This window comes from Oncorhynchus clarkii, chromosome 10 (genome assembly GCF_045791955.1).
Source record: "Oncorhynchus clarkii lewisi isolate Uvic-CL-2024 chromosome 10, UVic_Ocla_1.0, whole genome shotgun sequence".
Taxonomy (NCBI): domain Eukaryota; kingdom Metazoa; phylum Chordata; class Actinopteri; order Salmoniformes; family Salmonidae; genus Oncorhynchus; species Oncorhynchus clarkii.
This window is the reverse complement of record NC_092156.1, coordinates 65743489-65758449: the sequence shown is the minus strand read 5'-3', so window position 1 is coordinate 65758449 and position 14961 is coordinate 65743489. Positions and strand designations below refer to the sequence as shown.

The 14961-nt window shown below is 46.6% G+C and overlaps 1 protein-coding gene across 6 annotated transcripts in view; it reads right to left on the bottom strand.

Moving 5' to 3' along the window:
• The window catches only part of LOC139419013 (lipopolysaccharide-responsive and beige-like anchor protein), a 313075-nt gene that overhangs the window by 175564 nt on the left and 122550 nt on the right, over positions 1 to 14961 (bottom strand). For all 6 annotated transcript variants that reach the window (XM_071168828.1, XM_071168831.1, XM_071168830.1 and 3 more), the window contains exons 35-36: positions 7329 to 7393; positions 5375 to 5483 (exon numbers count right to left, since the gene is read on the bottom strand). In XM_071168828.1, coding sequence (XP_071024929.1) covers positions 5375 to 5483; positions 7329 to 7393 — 174 coding nt within the window. The remainder of the gene's footprint in view (positions 1 to 5374; positions 5484 to 7328; positions 7394 to 14961) is intronic.

The window sequence follows — 14961 nt, the reverse complement described above, 5'->3', positions numbered from 1 at the left end:
GCTCTATAGCTGTCGTCTATAAACCACGCTGTGACCACCCTATGACAGGTGAAGACTGTCGGTCAGAGCGGTGAGTGTTGTGTGTTGCTACGTTGTAAACAATGTGTCAGATGGTGGCACCTGACGCCTGTCGGGCTACAGCCAGAGTGGTGACCTGCAGGGGGCTCTTCTAGACGGTATGGGAGATTGGGGTCACAACCTATCCTCTGACATTGAAACAGTTTGTTGTGGAATTCTCTCAAACTGAAACAGATGGTTTATAGACCTATGAAGATAACCACATTTGGTCCAAGCACCCTATAAACGGCAGTGTTTGTTCTTGACCAGAACAGAGCTTTCTTCCTTTACAGCAGGTTACATTATAGTACTGAAACATAGACTGTTGGCTTTGTTTTTTGTGTTATAAATAGCGAAAATGTTTAACTGTCATGTGTTCATTTTGTTTCACTTCAAAATGTAAATTGTGTTGCCCTCCGTTCCATGGCGTTTCAAACGTTAAGTGTGCAGTCAATTCTGTGTGTGTGTCCTGTCCATGGCTGTGATCTGTGAGGAAGAGTAAGCTCAGTGCACTGTGTGGGGGCGTTGTGCTAACGACGCTGTCGTGATGGAATATAATGAGCATCAGCTCAATGTTAATGTCATTAACTCTGAGGCGAGAGGAGAAGAGAGGGATCGCCTTACAAGCCAGACAGAGGGGGACAATGACGCTAAGTCGCTAATTACGGAGATATCGCTAGCTGGATCTCCCGTCTTTTATAGCATCTAGAGAGAGAGTCAATTCAATTAGTCGTATATTACAGTGGCTGGGGGATGAATCAACGACTGGGTATATAAAAATGTTAAAAAGTTAGAGAGAGAAAGAAGGAGAGGCGGATAAAATAAATGATCTGGGTCTTCCTCACTCTTAAAGAACCAACCGTGGGGTATAAAAAAGAAAGAGTGCAACAGAAAGAGGGAAATAAAATAAATGATCTGGGTCTTCCGTATCTCTGACCTCCTCTGCTCTCGTGGCCCTGCAACCCACCACATTTCATCCTTAATGAAAGGATGCTGTAAAAAAACTAAACTCTCATCGTAGTAGGAGGGCCGTGGCCATGCGATCTGCAGATCTCTTCCACGTTAAGGATCCCATTAGATAGAGAACACTAAAAGGTAATTGGATTTCCCCCTCCAGTTATCTTCATCTCTGTCACCCTCAACCCGCTATAATAACTTACACTCCAGGCCAAAGATAACTCAATTCAGAGAGAGAGAAAGAGAGAGAGAGAAAGAGAGAGAGAGAGAGAGAGAGAGAGAGAGAGAGAGAGAGAGAGGGATGGAGAGAGAGAGAGAGGGATGGAGAGAGAGAGAGAGGGGGATGGAGAGAGAGAGAGAGAGAGAGAGAGAGAGAGAGAGAGAGAGATGGAGAGAGAGAGAGAGAGAGAGAGAGATGGAGAGAGAGAGAGAGAGAGAGAGAGAGAGAGGGATGGAGAGAGAGAGCGAGAGAGTGAGAGAGAAAGAGGGATGGAGGGAGAGAGAGCGAGCGAGAGAAAGAAAGAGAGGGATGGGGGGAGAGGGAGACCGAGAGAAAGAAAGAGAGGGATGGGGGGAGAGGGAGACCGAGAGAAAGAAAGAGAGGGATGGGGGGAGAGGGAGACCGAGAGAAAGAAAGAGAGGGAGACCGAGAGAAAGAAAGAGCGATGGGGGGAGAGGGAAGATGGGAGAGAGAGGGATGGGGGGAGAGAGAGGGAGAGAGAGAGAGAGAGAGCATATGTTACGAGTCTCCAAAGCAAAGGGTGTCTAAATCACGCGGCTCCTCTATCACACCCTTCCCGTGGATATGAACTCTGACAGGGAGCAAACATAAATTAGTTTTTATCTATTGAATAATTCACTTTCCTGGTGGCTGCCGTTTCCTTCGCGGTCCGTGTCTGTAGTGGTAGAGAGCCACTGCCAAAGGACCTAGTCCCAGACCCCTGCCAGGGTGGAGAAGGACTACTCTGTTCCCCAAGTGATAGTCAACAGGAAACACACCAAAGGTGCAATTCATTTCAGCTGTAAGATTCTTTAAAACAGTGAAAGGTGTGGCAGTCAGGGCACAACCAAATCACCTACTTTATGCGCTCGGCCACACCCCAACATGTTTCTATTTCTGTCCTCCAACAGTAAACCTGAGAAGCAGGTGAACAAACACTGATTTAAAATAAAAAATGAAATTGAAGACAGAGAGGAAAACTGTTTTCCCCTGGGGCATGTTTCATTGAGGCTGTTATTTTTATGGTGGCGGTGCAAAATGAAACCATGAAACTGATGGCTCGAGGAAGGCTCAAGCCAGAGCCGGAATGGAGGAAAATCAATACGGCAATATCAGTGGTTGCACTTATCAGGGCCTTACTTCTTCCAGAGGTCACAGAGGAGCGGCTACATTTAAGTGGGGAATTCAATTGTGAAACATAGATTTGGCCCTAGCTATGGTGGGTATCTGATTACAGTTGATTGGCTATACTGTAGGGGGCGAGGGGAGAGAACAGAGAGAGAATACTAAACAACAGTCTTGAACAAAGAGAGTTAACAGTTGGCTATGGTGGTTAGTGGGTATCTGATTACAGTTGAATGGGTTGAGAGGAAGGATGGTGTGGTTGGACACAAAAAAAGTGGATTTTAATAAATACAAGAGTTCTAACACTCTGTGCGATATGTGGGTTGCGTAGTGAAATAGGTCCCTGCACACAGTGCTTGGGACAGAGAATCACAATCCAATGGCTTTCCCATAAGAAACAAACAAAACAGTTGTGGTACGCATGTACCCAATACTAAATCTATTAGGGGTTAATGAGTGGAATCACACCCATTTACAAGAACACAAATACTATCTCCCTAACAGAATAGAATGAGATTTCAGCCTGTTAAAATGTGTTCTTTCTCCACCACTGTGGTTTTACTGGAGACAACCGGGGACTGTAGCTACTAAATAATACAGGAACAGGAAACAATGATGTCCTTGGCTGTCTTTGAGGCTCGTCAGACACATCCTCATTCTGTAACTCAACGGTACTGTCAAAGACTACCCCACCCCACACACACACACACACACACACACACACACACACACACACACACACACACACACACACACACACACACACACACACACACACACACACACACACACACACACACACACACACACACAACCAGAAAAACAACTGGGCCTGCTTGGAAGACGATGGAGAGAAAACGGAGACTAACTAGGCCCTCTTGTAGGACGATGTGGGAAAAATAGGTCCAATGTAACGACACAATGTGTTCCTTTTGCTTTCATTACAGTATTTCGGAGTAGGATCCAGTCTAAGGATATTTCCTCCTGTAGGACTCCTTAGTGCCAGAGGGAGACAGATGATAGGATGAGAGGGACTAGTGATGCGGACAGGAACATCAGCTACACTACGTGGGCCAATTAGATAGAATTGGAGAGCTGGGGACAGCCCCTGGTGTGTGTGTGTGTGTGTGTTTCCATCGGTGCAGACATATCCTGGCCCTCGCTCGGCTGAGAGAACATAACATGGCCTAATCATGGTGAGTTTGAGGGAGGAAATGGGGAGTGATGGGGACACGGACTCAGACACCACTCCTGTTCATAACCTCAGGGCAGTGAGGTAGAGGCTAGTTTGTGAGCCCTGTGCTGTGTTCTTATGGAGCTGCCAACTGTCTGTGCTGTGCCCCAGGCCCCTCCTCCTCTCCACACCTCTATCGTGCCGTTGTTCACACAGCTGTCTGACACACACACACACACACACACAGTGTGTGGAGTGTTAGCCTTGTCAAATAGGCTGTGTGTGTCACGCGTCAGAAATCTATCTGCATAAACACCCGGGTCTGCCTGCCCCGCACTAACGATGATTGGACGACCGGTCGAGTCAGGCCACACCTCCAGAGGAAATGATTGACAGGGTGAGGCCGGTGGGTGGAAAGGACGTGGACAGTGTGTACTGCTGTTGCCAGTCAGATAGAAATGCAGACTTGACTAGGGTCTGCGTCCCAAATCCACACCATATTCCCTCTATGGGCCCTGGTCAAAAGTAATGCACTAAATAGGGAATAAGGTGATATTTGGGACACAAGCTAGAAGAACATGGGAGCAAACATTCAAACGAACCGAGGCAACCAACCAACCAACCTGAAGCAAACCATCGACATGCTTTCCTTTCCACCCCCTCAACAATTTGCTTTAAACAGTCATGAGGGCTTTTTTTCATTCTGTAGGAGAGACCCTGCCTTGAACCTTAAAGAAAGCAGAACATTTTACAACTACGGTAAGGAGGCGAGTGAGGGTGGAGGGACGGGGGGTTGAGACAGTTGGCCCTTAAGACCAGCAGTTCTGTGGGCTGTCTGCAGGTTTAAGTACTGCCAGGGTCTTGAGAAAGGAGGGGGAATGAAGGTAGTGATGGAGGGGAGGATGCTGTATTCCTGTCACTGTGGAAATACTCCCCCAGCGGGACTATAACAGACAGGCTCTCAGCAGGGCAGGAAATGATTCAGAGAGATCAGGACGGAGACAGAGAAGGAGAGAGGGATGAAGGAGGAGGGTGGAGGCTGGCACTAGGCCGGGAGGTTGGCGCTAGGCTGGGAGGTTGGCGCTAGGCCGGGAGGTACGGGGATAAATGAACATGGAGGCTGTTTGGCTAGGATGCCGTGCCAAACGTAAACTACAGCCGGACACTCCAGTGTAAGATGTTATTATATGTGTTGGGTTTGTCTTTGAAAATACAACATTTGTTCTCAACGGTTTCTATGACAGGTCTGTAATGACTTGACAGACAACCGTGTGTGTGTGTGTGTGTGTGTGTGTGTGTGTATAGAGGACTTTATACCCCCTCGCTGGGTGTTACATTCTGAGCTGTTTTTGTTCAATATGGCCAGACAGAACATACAAATATGAAACTATCAACCTATCCTATCAACCTCAGCTTAATGGGATCGCTTAAAGCTACGAATATACTAAAATAACTCCTGCTGCTCTCACAAAAAGACATGGAAAGGATAAATACATGAGGACTATGTTTCTGTTCCAAGATACGAGGGTCAGGAAAGGGGTTGGAAGTTATTGGTTCATTTCTAAGTTTCTCTTCAAGTCATTCTCCCCCTCAAGCTAAAATCAGGACTCCATTTTGGATTGAATGGATTTTCCTGTTTGCTGGCTACCTGCACTAGCCTGGGTAATTTCAAATTCCTAAATTATGTCAGGAGCCATTTTGGATCAAGTATGTTCTCTTGTTTACCAGCTGCCTGGTCTATTCTCCTCAATCATTCACCGAGCTTAAATCTGGACTCCTGTACTCGGATTTAATGTGCTAGTTTCATGTTAGCCAGTTTCCTGGCCCAGACTGTATTTTACCTCAAACTCAGCGTGTTTGTGGATGTCCTCGGCTCTCTGTCGGCTCAGGATGAACTCAGCCTCATTGGCCACCCGCACCAGGTGGTCCTTCATGGTGTGGCTCAGTAGCCTGAGAGAGAGGAAGGACAGAGGAAGACATTTCATACCATCAACAGAACTGTATCAATTTGTAATCAGTGGGAAAAAAAGTATTACTGATTTGAATAATTGAATTATGTTCAGATTAAGATGTAATAAAACTGGTGGAAGACATACAAAAAATATTATTATTTAGTAAGTGGTCAAACAAAGTTAATTCATTGACTAATAGGTGATAGGTTGAAAGCTGTTCAATCAGGTTTTCATACACCATACACACTGCACAAACAAGCTCTCACAATGTGCTACAATATGAGTGCTGCAGTCCCTGAACATGGAAGACCTCCCCTTTAATGACCGTATAACATCCATAAAATGGAAGGCCTCCCCTTTAATAACCCTATAACATCCATAAAATGGAAGGCCTCCCCTTTAATAACCCTATAACATACATAAAAATAGGAAAATTAAGCATGCAAAATTAGCAGGAAATGTGATTAGGACAAGACACACACACACAATCCCTTTAACTCTGACCTAACATGTGCTAATTGATTTGTTAATGATATGCATCTGACACAGGGGGAACCTTTGCTCCTGTTGCTACATATGTAGCCAATCCACCCCCTTCCTCTTATCTAAGCTAATAAAACATTCATGTGTGTGTGTGTGTGTGTGTGTGTGTGTGTGTGTGTGTGTGTGTGTATAGGGGCCAGAGAGGCCACTCACTGGCCCCAGAGGTCAGGCCTGTGCAAAGTGGAACAATAACAGGCTAGGGGCCGGGCCTGGGGCCTGTAACCCAAGCCTGCTGTTTCAGAGCAGGGCAACGGGGGAGCGGAGGTGCCTGGGCCTCTGTAGCCTCTCAAACCCCCGGCCCCTTGCCCAGCCATCAATAACCTCAACACTCTCTTTATGACGCCTTACTCTACACTCTTTCACACACAGGCAGGCACACACACGTAAAACCATGTACAGACACACACACGAATATAGTACGTGCGCACACTTGGACAGACACATACTTCCTACACCCAAACCCCCCTCTCACTCACACACACACACACACACACACACACACACACACACACCTCTAAACAGGGAGTTGATGGGGTATAGTGTTACAGCCCCCCATTGCAAATCAACAGGCTTTCACTGAGACCCAGTTCTAGATTACAAAGCAGCCTCTCTGGAGTGGATTACAACCTCCTCATCCTCTAATCATTCCACTTTTCTTCCTCCTCTATCCTACTCCTTCCCTCCTCCTGCTTCTCTTCCACCTCTTCTTCCTCTCCTTCTCTCTCTTTGATTCTCTCCTCCTCCTTTGTCTCCTCCTCTTCTTACTATTTGTGTGTGTGAGCTTGTGTATGTGTGTGTGTGTGTTTGAGGAAGTCCATCAGTGGATGCATTAACATTATCCTAGATTAGCGTTCGGTAATTCTCCAGCCCGGGGGATCGTTAATGTAAATCCAGGACCTCTAACTCCAAATTGATGGGAGTTGTTTGGTCCCAGGAGTGATATGGGAATGCTGATCCTGGATAGTACGGACAGCAGAAGGGACATGGAGAGGGACAAGGAAGATGGGAGATTTCCCAAGCGTCATGAGGAGTCAGGGATTGCAGTCACCCCTGTCACCCTCCCTCCGGGACAGGCAGGTATTGACAGAGCCTTGAACTCTATACGGCTCCCCTCAGTGCCACAGATCCTCTTTACTCCAGTATGGATTTCTCTCTTCAATAGAGGCCCTAATGGTGACCGTGAGGGCCTGGAGCCTCGAGGGCCAGGGGCCGCGCTACGTATCAGCCAGAGTGGGACATAATGAAGTGGTGATGGTCGGAGTGGGTCGGACAGTGTGTGTCTGCGTGTCAGAAAACGTACCTGCCCTCGTTGACCAGCTCGATGAAGGCCAAGCCTGCGTTCTTCTGGATAGAGTTCTGCCACTCCTGAAACACAAACACTGGGACATTAGCAACAACACAGAAACCACATACTGAGACATTAGCAACAACACAGAAACCACATACTGGGACATGAGCAACAACACAGAAACCACATACTGGGACATATAGCAACAACACAGAAACCACATACTGAGACATTAGCAACAACACAGAAACCACATCCTGGGACATTAGCAACAACACAGAAACCACATCCTGGGACATTAGCAACAACACAGAAACCACATCCTGGGACATTAGCAACAACACAGAAACCGCATCCTGGGACATTAGCAACAACACAGAAACCGCATCCTGGGACGTTAGCAACAACACATAAACCACATCCTGGTACATTAGCAACAACACAGAAACCACATCCTGGGGACATTAGCAACAACACAGAAACCACATCCTGGGGACAATAGCAACAACACAGAAACCACATCCTGGGGACATTAGCAACAACACAGAAACCACATACTTGGGGACATTAGCAACAACACAGAAACCACATACTTGGGGACATTAGCAACAACACAGAAACCACATCCTGGGACATTAGCAACAACACAGAAAGCACATACTGTTACTCTATGCACATGACTTTACACATAAGTCAGTGTGGATGGACAGAGGGGTAAATGAAGGAACAGTGAGAAAGAGAGAGAAATACAGATTCATTTAGACCCTTCCGCCCTCAGCACCAATTATGTCTGTATAATATTATGTTGAGTGAGCCTGAACAAGGAGCAGTCAGCTGGTATACATAGCAGCCCTATAGAAGAGCTGCTGTTTCTGGCAGTCAGCTCGCTGGAGGAGAGGAATGAGAAGGGAGGGAAGTGAAGGCATTTATCATGATATAACTCACACATTTCCTCCCTTTGAGCAGTGTTATGGTCTAAACAACTCAATGAACCGCAGCTGAAACGCCAAGGCGGCCCTGAGTGAGTTTAAATCGGCAATTTGGTCAGGAAAGGGAACTTGACGGTCGTCGTCTTTCATGTTCGGTTCAATCTTTCAACACCTTCTCAACGCAACTGTCAAAAGAATAATAAAACAACAAGGACCTGGGCATGTGGGTCGGACGTTTAGCTCTCGCTCTCTCCTTCCGCTTTCTTGGTGATACGGATAGAAAACATTCAACCTCACGTTAAAGAGCTAATGCCCTGATAAAACCACCCACAACTTCAACATGCCTCTTTGTCAGGAAATGTGTCTGTATGGTGGGTCAGTAATGGGGTCTTTGTTTAATAATTAATGTCTAATCACTAGTTATTTCCTGTGACAGTAAACAAACCCTGACCCCCAAAATCTTCCTTTACACACACAGTGATATACTGTATATCTAACACTATTTGACTGGTAGTGAAAACGGAGAACAGATACATTGTAACCAAAACAAACAAGGTCCAACTGTGTTAACAAGGGGAGGGAGGGCTACGGTGTGTGTGTGTGTGTGTGTGTGTGTGTGACAGGACAGTGGTCAGTGTATTTAACTGTGCTGTCATCATCTCTTCAACTGATAGAGGGAGCTGGAAGCTGGGTGTTTGTGTGTGTAGACATTATTGGTAAACATAGAGAGGCCTAGGGGCTGAAGATAGATGACAGACAGAGCTAGAGGAGAGAGAGCTCATTTGCTTCTAATACCAAATCAGACGTGCGTGTGTGTGTGTGTACAAGTGTGTGTACGACACATAAGTATGTGTGAATGTGTGTTTGTACGTGCATGATGATTTCCAACAGCACCATAGGTTTTCCACTTTAATAACATGACAAATGAAAAGACATCAGAACCAAATCACACCCAGGCAGAACAGAAACCATTCTGTCCCAAAGCCTGTACATCCTCAACCAGCCTGTAACCAACTGTAGATTAGTGGGATAACAGACTCGGGTAATTTAACCAGAATGCAGCAGTGTTTTGTGTCCCGTCAGGCCATATTGGCGTTGACTACACAGTCATAATAAAGTGTGCACAGAGGGAATAGGCCAGTGTGTCTGTGAGGGGAGTAGAAACAGTGAGTTTGACAGTGAGCCCTGTTTTTGGCACCAAATGGGGAGGGATAATCTAGACTTATCCAATAAGAGCCACCCATTTTCGTTTTCTGTTGAAAAACATTTTTAAACGTTTTCCGTTGCCTGCCCTAAAGAACATGACCCAGGCCAATGGGCCAAAGGCTGAATGACGATAGCCATGAGCCTCGGCAGACCTGCCCTGCAAGCAGTGGGGGACACGCAATGCTACTCTATGTTATGCAGCGCTGCGCCACGCCGTCCTACCGGGCCTGAAATAAACACCACAGGAAGTGCAGACATAAACAGGTTTGGCTCTGCTCTCAGGAACAACAAGGAAGAAGGAGAAAGGGGACGTTGTCTCCTGAGAGCGGGGAGTTTCCTTACTGCTGCCCTCTGGATACTATTGAACTGTTCTAGTGACTGAAGGGATCTTGTTTGATATATTCCAAAACAGAGCTCATCATGGACACACAGCTTCTTTTGATGTAAGTTCTGCTGGTGTGAAAATGAAATCTATTTACAGTACAATGGCATGGAGCAGAAATTTAAAGTATTTTCTTCAATGACTTGTGATTAACCATCCCACTTCACATTACCACAGATCCCCACGAGGCATTCTGAACAGGCACGCCAAGGTCATATAAACAAGACTAATGTCCCCGTTATGAGACAGAAAATGACATTATTGTTGAATTAAAAAAGGTTATGACCCTAATCAGAGGGGTCACACACACCTCATGGTGACAAACGGGAGGCTATCTATCAGACAGCTCTGTGATGGGGTATGGATTTCTTTGGCTGCCCTGGTCAGTGCGGTCAGGCTTTTATGGCTGTGATAAGGGCCATTCCATAACCCCATCCTTACCCTGATGAGAGGATACAAGCAGCCATTTGTGACCTCTAACCTCTGACCTGACATCAGGAGACTACTACACCACCGCAAGTTGTTCTACCCCTGGTCTCATCGGTACGACCACCAGTCAATGTGATCCTGATGTTGGACCATAACCCAGTGTGTGTGTGTTTCCCCAAAGTCAGGATCAAAAGCAAAGCTCCATTCAAACCAAATGCCATTCTCAATCAGAAGTCAATAAGCCAGTTTCTATGTTTGGTTTATGTCTGAGGACTCCATGGCAATGAGTCTCCACACACACAAATGCACTTCCTCATTACCACTGATTATCCATAATGAAGGTTTAAACTCCACAACTAGTGACAAAACACAGACTTCCCCACAAACTCCTCTCTGAAACGTCAAACCTAGTCACAACACCACACACACCCTGTTAACCCACCCCCCCCAAAAAACTGGGTTCTCCCCACCAAAAATAAACAAGTCGCTTGTGTGTTTCAGTCCCATCAGTCATAATCACAAGTATTTGTTAGTTTGGTAAAGGGGCTGGGGAATATGACTTTACAGGAGACAAAGAGAGCACGAATCGTCGTAAGCGCTAAGTGTGTACTGTGTGCTTCCTTTCAGCTTTGGAACGAGAACAAAAATAAGTCCAGTGGAGTTGTGTCCTAAATGGAACACTATTCCCTATTTAGTGCACTACTTGATACTTTTTAACCGGGGGCAATGGTGCACAATTTAGGGAATAGGCTGCTATTTGGGACGCGGAGTAGTCTCGTTGTTACAGCTACGCCTTAGAAAAATGTACAAACACAAACAGAACATTACTACTGTGTCTCTTTGGTCAGGAGGAAACTGAACTGCGTGGCGTCGTACAGTCAGGACGAGAACTGATAGACATAACATGCCGTGCTCTCCTGTTAAGGGCTGACGGAGGAACAGAACTCATTCATTGTTGTCCATCGGTTTCACATTTAAGAATGAAAGACGGAATAAGAAACTGTCAGTAATCATTTCTAGGATAAAAAATACAAGCAAACACGAGTTTGAACTCGCCCCAAAACATTATCAATGCTAAACGATGTTCTCACCATCCAACAGTACACCTGCACTAATCCAGTGTAATAGCTGATAATATGGTTCATTGTCAGAGCTCCAGTGATCCGACCCTTCCAGAGTTAACCTGTTTAACAGATGGACACCTCTCCTCAAGTCAAATGGGCAGATCAGCAGACATTGACTTTCTTCCCTGGAGCACTTGGCTTCTCCCGACCCCTGACCTTTAACCTCTAGGCTGAAAATAGAGAGCGGCAGGACTTGGAGTTTAACCCCGGAGCACGGCATCACTACGGCTACAAGAGCAATACTCTCTGACCTGAGAGCTAGAGGACTACGACTCTTAATGACCCGAAGGTGAAAACAACCTGGAGATGTCTGTCTGTGGTTGACTTTCTCACTTAGTCTTCTGTTTGTGATCAAGGCAGAAATTGAAAAGTTATTTTCAGATGGTGTAATCTGCCTTGGATTACAAAGTGGGTTATAAAACCAGGTGGGGTGGTTTTGTGTTGATTTATTCTATGCTGTATGGTGTTGTGTGGGGCTGTTTTTAACTGTAGGGACTGCTTTCTTGTGTTTTGTCCATATTGTGTGTATTCCATTGGGGGCCATGTTAGAAACAAGTTAATTTAATTTGGGGTTGTACCCAGTGCATCGTTTTTTCCAATACAATTGAAATCAACCAATCAATCAATCAATCAATGACAAGACCAAACAAGTATTCACAGATGTCCACTAGTTGCATTTCTACCCCTTTCTGCTGACTTTTTAATGGATCAAGAGCGCAGTCATGTAGTATGAGCTGTTTAGGGACCAGGGGACGTGGGGGAAGGTGAAAGACGGAGGAGGAATGCTCTGAAACTCCGGGGCCGAATGCTTTCCCCATCACTCTTCACAGCCGGAGCAAACACCCTGCTGCGTACTCAAACACACACACAAGGTTCAAGATCAGTGCAATCAAAGTGTTATTTTTCCTCCCTCTCTCCTCCCACCAGCCCCATAAACCCCAACCGTGTGCCATGGGGAGCAGCACACCAGTGTCCCCCTCTAGTCTGGTCAGAGAGGGGTAATATCAGGCTTAGACAGTCTTTGAAAGATACTCTCCTGGCTCGGAGGAGAGGGGTAATATCAGGCTTAGACAGTCTTTGAAAGGTACTCTCCTGGCTGGGAGGAGAGGGGTAATATCAGGCTTAGACAGTCTTTGAAAGGTACTCTCCTGGCTGGGAGGAGAGGGGTAATATCAGGCTTAGACAGTCTTTGAAAAGGTACTCTCCTGGCTCGGAGGAGAAGGGTAATATCAGGCTTAGACAGTCTTTGAAAGATACTCTCCTGGCTCGGAGGAGAGGGGTAATATCAGGCTTAGACAGTCTTTGGAAGGTACTCTCCTGGCTGGGAGGAGAGGGGTAATATCAGGCTTAGACAGTCTTTGAAAGGTACTCTCCTGGCTGGGAGGAGAGGGGTAATATCAGGCTTAGACAGTGTTTGAAAGGTACTCTCCTGGCTGGGAGGAGAGGGGTAATATCGGGCTTAGACAGTCTTTGGAAGGTACTCTCCTGGCTCGGAGGAGAGGGGTAATATCAGGCTTAGACAGTCTTTGAAAGGTACTCTCCTGGCTCGGAGGAGAGGGGTAATATCAGGCTTAGACAGTCTTTGGAAGGTACTCTCCTGGCTCGGAGGAGAGGGGTAATATCAGGCTTAGACAGTCTTTGAAAGGTACTCTCCTGGCTGGGAGGAGAGGGGTAATATCAGGCTTAGACAGTCTTTGAAAGGTACTCTCCTGGCTCAGAGGAGAGGGGTAATATCAGGCTTAGACAGTCTTTGAAAGGTACTCTCCTGGCTCGGAGGAGAGGGGTAATATCAGGCTTAGACAGTCTTTGAAAGGTACTCTCCTGGCTCGGAGGAGAGGGGTAATATCAGGCTTAGACAGTCTTTGAAAGATACTCTCCTGGCTCGGAGGAGAGGGGTAATATCAGGCTTAGACAGTCTTTGAAAGGTACTCTCCTGGCTGGGAGGAGAGGGGTAATATCAGGCTTAGACAGTCTTTGGAAGGTACTCTCCTGGCTCAGAGGAGAGGGGTAATATCAGGCTTAGACAGTCTTTGGAAGGTACTCTCCTGGCTCGGAGGAGAGGGGTAATTTTAGGCTTAGACAGTCTTTGAAAGGTACTCTCCTGGCTCGGAGGAGAGGGGTAATATCAGGCTTAGACAGTCTTTGAAAGATACTCTCCTGGCTCGGAGGAGAGGGGTAATATCAGGCTTAGACAGTCTTTGAAAGGTACTCTCCTGGCTGGGAGGAGAGGGGTAATATCAGGCTTAGACAGTCTTTGGAAGGTACTCTCCTGGCTGGGAGGAGAGGGGTAATATCAGGCTTAGACAGTCTTTGGAAGGTACTCTCCTGGCTGGGAGGAGAGGGGTAATATCAGGCTTAGACAGTCTTTGAAAGGTACTCTCCTGGCTGGGAGGAGAGGGGTAATATCAGGCTTAGACAGTCTTTGGAAGGTACTCTCCTGGCTCGGAGGAGAGGGGTAATATCAGGCTTAGACAGTCTTTGAAAGGTACTCTCCTGGCTGGGAGGAGAGGGGTAATATCAGGCTTAGACAGTCTTTGAAAAGGTACTCTCCTGGCTGGGAGGAGAGGGGTAATATCAGGCTTAGACAGTCTTTGAAAGGTACTCTCCTGGCTCGGAGGAGGGGTAATATCAGGCTTAGACAGTCTTTGGAAGGTACTCTCCTGGCTGGGAGGAGAGGGGTAATATCAGGCTTAGATAGTCTTTGGAAGGTACTCTCCTGGCTGGGAGGAATGGGGTAATATCAGGCTTAGACAGTCTTTGGAAGGTACTCTCCTGGCTGGGAGGAGAGGGGTAATATCAGGCTTAGACAGTCTTTGAAAAGGTACTCTCCTGGCTGGGAGGAGAGGGGTAATATCAGGCTTAGACAGTCTTTGGAAGGTACTCTCCTGTCTTGGAGGAGAGGGGTAATATCAGGCTTAGACAGTGTTTGAAAGGTACTCTCCTGGCTGGGAGGAGTGAAAACAGTAACACCAACCGGCACTTCATTCTTGCGGCACCCTGCTGATGTGAGCTATGCAGCTAGAGGGGGACCCTTCCTGACAGGAAGAGGGGCCTAGTGGCCAGGGGGACCTCCTAAAATTGAGCGGATTTTAATTTGGCACCAGGCTGTTTTACTGTGAGTCTGCTCAGGCTCGGGGGGGGGGGGGGGGGGGGGGGGGGGGTGCAAAACGGCGAGCGTAAATTGGGATTATTTATACGTGAACATAATCCTGTTTCAAATAAAGATTTTTTTTTTTACCTGACATGCAGAGTGGAGACTGACAGGCACTATAAATATAGTGTTATCGTACCTTCCAGGTTCCAAACTCATAAGGGTTCGGAATGTACTTGTCTCAGTCTCATATCAGTGTCTGTGCTTGTCAGCATGGTGAAATATAGTACTATGGTTCACCCTTTGAGAAAAGTGTGGAGTGAAAATGATTTCCTTCTTTGGAGAAACAAAATTGTACTGCCTTACACAGAATTTACATTCGAGTCATTTAGCAGACACTCTTATCCAGAGGAATTTACAGGAGCAATTAGGATTAAGAGCCTTGCTCATGGGCACATCAACAGATCTTTCACCTGGTCGGCTC